The sequence below is a fragment of the Dipodomys spectabilis genome, unplaced genomic scaffold (assembly GCF_019054845.1).
Source record: "Dipodomys spectabilis isolate Male_0828 unplaced genomic scaffold, ASM1905484v1 ptg000360l, whole genome shotgun sequence".
NCBI lineage: Eukaryota > Metazoa > Chordata > Mammalia > Rodentia > Heteromyidae > Dipodomys > Dipodomys spectabilis.
In genome coordinates, this window is record NW_024871037.1 from 749,841 (window position 1) to 756,942 (window position 7,102).

General features: G+C 50.2%; 1 protein-coding gene across 2 annotated transcripts in view; it reads left to right on the forward strand.

Moving 5' to 3' along the window:
* Positions 1-5,888, forward strand: part of Ano10 (anoctamin 10) — a 48,598-nt gene extending 42,710 nt beyond the window's left edge. Inside the window, exons 12-13 of one of the 2 annotated variants that reach the window (XM_042665943.1) lie at positions 3,426-3,542; positions 5,742-5,888. In XM_042665943.1, the coding sequence (XP_042521877.1) occupies positions 3,426-3,542; positions 5,742-5,804 (180 nt within the window). In that variant the 3' untranslated portion in view covers positions 5,805-5,888. The remainder of the gene's footprint in view (positions 1-3,425; positions 3,543-5,741) is intronic. The other variant, XM_042665945.1, reaches the window with a different exon arrangement.
* Positions 5,889-7,102: the final 1,214 nt, after the last annotated feature.

Below are 7,102 nucleotides of genomic sequence, written 5' to 3' on the forward strand. Positions count from 1 at the left end.
CAGTGGAGCAAGAAGCAACGCAGATATGACTTTGCAATCTAATTTCGAAGTGCTCTGCGGATGTGATTACAGAGACTTTTACTGGAAGAACTTAAAGAGAAACAGAGCACAAGCCCTGTGGCCGACAAGAACTACTGCTGGTCATCCTGCAACAACTCCTTCACGCTGCATCTTGGGAGATCTTGCCCCAAATGGCAGACAAGAAGATCCTGAACTCTGCTCTCCTCTCCCTCAACTGCCTGTGCCTGACAGTTCACTTACAGCTCATACCTCTGTTTGGTGCTATGTTTATGCTTAAATGTCACGTGTGTGTGTGTGTGTGTGTGTGTGTGTGTGTGTGTGTGTGTGTGTGTGTGTGTGTGTCAGTAGGGCTTGAACTCAGGGTCTGGGTACTGTCCCTGAGCTCTTCAGCTCAAGGCAAGCGCTCTACCCACACTGAGCCACAGCACCACTTCCTGTTTTCTGGTGGTTCATTGGAGATGTAAGTCTCACAGACTTTTCCTGGCCAGGCTTGGCTTCGAACTGGGAAACTCAGATCTTAGCCTCCACAGTAGCTAGGATTATGGGCGTGAGCTACTGGTGCTCTGCTAAGTTAACAAATTTCAAATATTCATCAACTTTTATATGTAATCTGTTTTGTGCTGGGCACCGGTGGCTCACAACTGTAATCCTAGCTCCTGGCGAGACTGTAATCAGGTGGACCATAGTTCTGTACCAGTCGTGGCAGAAAAAGCTTTCAAGCCTACCAGGCTCATGCATAACTTGGCAGAAAGCAAGACCCCGTCTCAATAGTAACTGACAAAAAACAAGGCTGGAGGCATGGCACAGCTGGCAGTGGCACTCCCCCCCCCCCCCAGTTCATCTTTGGGGTCCCGCTCTGGGCTCCTTCCCGCCGTTGTATCTTCTGCCCCAATACTTAGGCCTCAATCTGGTATTCGAGAGCAGGAGCCATATTGTCCCAGTGCCCAGGACCCTGAGCGCATGAGGATGGGGTATTGCTAGTAGAGGCTGAGGCCTATTTGTGGAAGAAGGGCACAGAAAACTCTGACCCTGAAGAGAATAATAACACCTCTCTCCAGCTGGTTTAAGAAGCAGACAGGAGCTGGGCACCTGTGGCTCATGCCTGTCATCCTAGCTACTCAGGAGGCTGAGATCTAAGGATCACGGTTCAAAGCCAGCCCAGGCAGGAAAAGTCCATGAAAGTCTTATCTCCAAGGAGCCCCCAGAAAACCAGAAGTAGTTCTGTGGTTCAAGTGGTAGAGCGCTCGCCTTGAGCTGAAGAGCTGAGGGACCAGCACCCAGGCCCAGAGTTCAGGCCCCATGACCAACACAAAAAATAAAAAGAATCAGACACGAACAGAAAACAAATGAACACCCCCTCCTCCAGCCAACTCTGTCCATCCTCACTCCTGACGTACTTGTCAAGAAAGACTCTCTCGTTCATAATGATGCTTTTCAGACAGAGCTAGGCATTTGGATGTTAGACATTAATTTAATATGGAAGAGGATGTGCAGACTCAGAGCTAAATGGAATTGGAAATGTCAGTCTAGAGCCAGGTCACCATTCAAACATTTTCCTGACGTTTTCTCTGTCTCTTTATATCTATATGTATATCTATAGATATAGATATAGAGAGAAAGCTATATATATAGATATCTGTATATCTAGATAGATATATACACACATACACACTAATATTTAGTATATATACTATATATTAGAATATATATTAAGCCAATATTTGTTGCTGGAACAGTAGTAAAAACTAAACAGCTGCAAGGAACAAATAAATTACATTGGAACTATGGTACTTTTTATTTTTTGTACTCCACTCCATTATTGTATCGGATTGACTCTCAGCATTGACTTTCTCTTGTATGCCTTAAAGCTACACTTTCATGAAGTTTCTTTCCTGGCACTTTAAGTGTTGCCTGTGAAGAAGGGTTTACTAATGTGTCAAATTAATTAAAGTTATACTACCTTCTTCATGTTAATAAAAGTATGGAATGGGATAAACACAAGGAAGTTTTTTTTGGCACCTTGAGAACAGTATAATTATACTGAAATGGAATTTGATTATGTCCTAATATCTCTAAAGATACTTTTTCAGCTCTATATAGATTATGCACAATAATTACCAACTTAATAAGACTATTGCTGGGAGTTTTTATTTAAATTTAACGGGTTTTAAATAAGTCTCAGTTACATCAAAACCTTTTTATTTTACTCCCTTATGCATAGTAGAGTATTTTTGTACACAATTCATTTAGGTTCCAGGGATATTGGATATGTACTAGGTCAACGTAAGATCCGCATGAATTAATAAACATATTTTTGTCAGTACTAGGGTTTGTTCTCAGGGTCTCAATCTTGCTCAGCTTGCTCAACTAGCGCTTTAACACTTGAGCCATGCTTCCAAGTCTGGCATTTTGCTGGTTCCTTAGACATGGAGTCTCATCTTTTTTTGCCCTGGCTGGCCTCGACTTGATTATTGAGTGGAACAAATTTTTTTTCTTTTTTTTTTTTTTGTCAGTCATGGGGCTTGAACTCTGGGCCTGGGTGCTGTCTGTCCCTCAGCTCTTCAGCTCAAGGCGAGCGCTCTACCACTTGAGCCACAGCACCTCTTCCGGTTTTCTGAGTGGTTCCTTGGAGATAAGAGTCTCACAGACTTTCCTGCCCGAGCTGGCTTTGAACTGTGATCCTCAGATCTCAGCCTTCTGAGAAGCTAGGATGACAGGTGTGAGCCACTGGTGCCTGGCTGTTCATTTGTATTTTAAATCACAAAAAGAATGCCATGTTATTTAGTGCTACGCTTTTATGCAGTCATATTTAAAAAGCCCATAACTGAGCGGGGCACCGGTGGCTCACACCTGTCATCCTATCTACTCAGGAGGCTGAGATCTGAGGATCATGGTTCACAGCCAGCCTGGGCAGAAAAGTCCCTGTGAGACTCTTATCTCCAGTGAACCACCAGAAAACGAGGTGACACGGTGGTACAGCGCTCGCCTTGAGCACAAAGATACTCAGGGACAGCACCCAGGCCCTGAGTTCAAGCCTCGGGTTTCTCTCTCTCTCTCTCCTCTCTCTCTCTCTCTTTCTCTCTCTCTCGCACACACACAGATTACAGTCAACTTGCTCATTAAGGCACTGGTAGAAGATGAAAACTTGGGGAACAATGTGGAAGGAGCTGGATTTGTCTATAATGGACTGGCAGTAGCCTAGTGTACAGGGTGTCCGTTTGTGGTTATAACTCAAAAGAGGAAAGCAGAGACAGCCACCAGGGGCAGAATGGGCCACAGTGACGTGGATTCTTGTAGCTCACCCACGTGGGTGGCGCTGGATGTCCAAGAGGCTATGAAGAAGGAAGGTTTGGAGGGAGAGGCCCCAGCGTTTCTTAGTGACATGTGGCCTTTCTTGTTTTCAGCACGCACTCCTGGCCTTAAAGTTCATCCTGGCCTTTGCCATCCCTGACAAACCCCGCCACATCCAGATGAAGCTGGCCAGACTGGAGTTCGAGTCTCTGGAGGCCCTCAAGCAGCAGGTAAGAGCCGACAGGGCTGAGGATGGCTAGCCTGGCCCCTCCATTCCCTTCCCCACCACCTGGCACACCTGCACATGCACGTGCGCACACACCCAAGCCTGAACGATAACGAGCAACCTGGCTTCAAGGAATAAAGTAAGCAAAAACATCCAAGCAGTCCCAGCTACTCAGGAGGCTGAGAGCCGAGGATCGTGGTTCAAAGCCAGCCCAGGCAGGAAAGTCAGTGAGACTCTTAATCTCCAATGAACCACCAGAAAAGCAGAAGTGGCGCTGTGACTCAAGTGGTAGAGCGCTTGCCTTGAGCTGAAGAGCAGAGGGATAGCACCCAGGCCCTGAGTTCAGGCCCCACGATTGACAAGATACCAGAAGCCAGGCAGCCAGAGTGGGAAGCTCTGCTGGTTACCTTAACCACGCAGCCCCCCTGTGAAGGAAGAACTAAGAAATCCAAGTCACCGCTGAGGCTGGTGTGTTCTTACTTTGAAGATTAGAGGGCCAGGCACCGGTGGCTCAGGCCTGTGATCCCAGCGAGGCTTAAGATCTGAGGACTGTGGCAGGAAAGTGACAACCCAACAATTAAAAGTAACACATGATGACTCGCACTTAAGAAAACGTGAATTCAAGCACCCAGAACCGCCCACGTTTTACTCATGTGTGGAAAATGGCACTAGCTAGCTGTGACTGGGTGTGGGAAATGGCCTTCTTTATCATCAAGGATTGGGCAGAGGTGTAAATTAATTGCCATCTTTCTGAAGTGCTGTTGAAATCACCCCGCAGCCCCAGACTACTTTTGCAAAGGTGACGCTTGCATTTGCATCATACCAAAACATAGTCTCTGGAACATTTACTTAGCAAACATCTGGAGGCAGTGAACTTTCTCTGTAGGAGACAGGTTAAATAAACGATGGCACGTCCCCATTATACAATTCTATGATCCTGTTTTGTGTGCCAGTCCTGGGGCTTGAACTCAGAGGCTGGGCGCTGCTTTTACTCAAGGCTGGTGCTCTACTGCTTGAGCCACAGCACCATTTCCAGCTTTTTTTTTTTTTGGCTGAAGAGTGACTTTCTTTACATCTCTCTGAGCTGCTGGCTTTCGGGGTAGCTTATTGTCTTGTGTTTCCCAGGATGCCGAGGACTGAGCTTTAGTCTAGGATTTCAGCTGCTTCTCTGCACCTTTAACCAGGTGTCTTTGGTGCTGGCATTTACAAATGACAGGAGAGAGCCGGGAAGGTGGCTCAGTGGTAGAGTGCTTGCCTTGCATGCACGAGGCCCTGGGTTCGATTCCCCAGCACCACATAAGCAAAAAGAAAAAAGCCGGAAGTGGCACTGTGGCTCAAGTGGTAGAGCGCTAGCATTGAGCTGAAGAGCTGAGGGACAGCGCCCAGGCCCAGACTTCAAGCCCCATGACTAACAAACAAACAAACAAAGATGACAGGAGAGTCTGTGAGGAGGCTGGGAAGAATGCTGGCCGAGCAAACAGCAGAAAACCAGGACGGTTGGATGCCTCCGTCCTAGGGAATTCAGATCCTCGTGGCTAACTTCCTGCCTTTTTCCCTTTGAGATCTGGGCAGTGTGGTTCAGCTCCGTTATCTCAGAGTGTGTTTGGGAGCAAATGAATTTGTTTTTACCAAAGAGAATCTTCTTTTTCTGTTGGTTGCTGTCCCTGAGCTGCTTTTTGTTCAAGGCTAGCGCTGTACCACTTGAACCAGAGCATGACTTCTGGCTTTTTCTGTGTATGTGGTGCTGAGGCATGGAACCCAGGGCTTCATGCATGCTAGGCAAACACTCTACCCCTGAGCCACCTTCCCAGCCCGTATTTCAGGTGTTGTTCAAAGGAGATCGTATGGCTTGCATGAAGGCCTGCACCCCACTCAACTCAGACATCTGACATGAGGTGGGGAGCCCTAGGCTAGGTCAGGCCTGGCTGACAAGGTTTGGGGGAGCCAGGTAGGCTTTCCCATGGCCACCCACAGTGCCCCAGGCCCTTGGAGCTGCCCTCCTCCCAAAGTCATGGCCACTCCATTCAGATGATACACAGGGGCTCCTCGGGATGACAGAGGTCATCTGGGGCGGCTGGTTTGGGGCCCCAGGAAAGAGGCAGAAAAAGGAGATGGAGGGGCCCATCTGGGGGGACGTGGGGGGAGGGACATGACGGGAGGGGGGGGCATTTGGGGTACCCACTCACCCTGCGTTTCTCCGCAGCAGGCGCAGCAGGTGGCGGATGACCTGAAGGAGGCGCAGGCCGGCGGGGAGGCGGCCTGCTGAGGGGAGGCCGGCAGCAGCGGAGGAGGAGAAGGAAGCAGTGGCCCTGAGCGCGGCGGCCTCAAGTTGGCACCATGGGGCCACGGGGGCGGGGGGGGGGGGGGTGCGAGGTCTGCAGCCTCCTGCCCGTCCACGCACCCGGCCTTGGAACTGCTATTAAAGACCCCCATCTTTGTCCTCCTGTCCTCCTCTCCCCGCCGTGCCGCCCTTCCCACATGGCCATGGGGCCCAGATCTCTGCAGGTGGGCTGCCCGCCGCAGGGGGTGGCATGGGCTTGAACCTGGGCCTAGACGGGGTGGGGGTGGGGGTGGGGAGTGGGGGAGGGTCAGGGGACATTTGTGAGCAGGGTGTCAGTGCCCAGGCCCCAGAGATTCACAGGTGGCCACGATCACCGGGTACCAGGCCCTAGGAGCGCGGGTGGCTAAGACACGGGGGGAGGGGGGGGAGGGCGGTGACCCCAAAGTCTCCGGGGAACAGGTCCCAGGAGCATGGGGCTCTACCTGCACCCCACACCCCGCAGGACCACCACCCCAGTCAGCCACAGGGTGGAGGGCACACGGAACCCCAGCTCCTCCCTGGCCCAAGCTCACCCCCCACCAGCAGCTCCCATCTCCCCCCACCCCCCCGTAGCTTCTGGGGGGAAAGAAGAAGAGGGGAGGGTCAGCCCACAGCACCAGAGGCCCGCACCCCTTACCTGCCCTCGGCTGGGGTGCTGAGCTATGGGCCTGCAGCCTCGAGCAGCAAGGATGGGGGGGATCAGAAGGGGGGATCAGGGCACACGCGCCCCAGCTCCGGAAGATGGAAGATTGCGGGCATATGTACCCACTGAGGTTCCTTAGACGGATTCCTTCCAGAAAAAGTCTGTATTTTCCTAACTACTCCTGAAAAAATCACATTATTCTATACTGGAGGCTAAGACTGAAATTGGGGGCGGGAGGGGGAAATCACTGTTAATTGAAGAATGATTAAAGAAGTTGTTCACATCACTTAGGGGACCAGTAGTTAATGACATTTCTGGACTTGGGGTTTACTCACCAGAAGAGATTTCAGGAGCCTTTCTTACGGTGTCATGATGTCATGGTATTTGGAATTTTGTCCAGTTGATGTACGGTGGTTTGCCCTTCCTCTTGCCCAGGGAATTTGGGGAGGGAAAGGGCTGGTGGTATGTGGAATGGATTTCTATTTGGTACCAGTTCAAACAACAACCCTATTTTTCCACACAGCAGAAGTTGAGACCAAGACTGACTGGAGATTTCAATCTCCTCTACGCTTTGGGTGACAGTTCTCAAGTTGCTTAACAC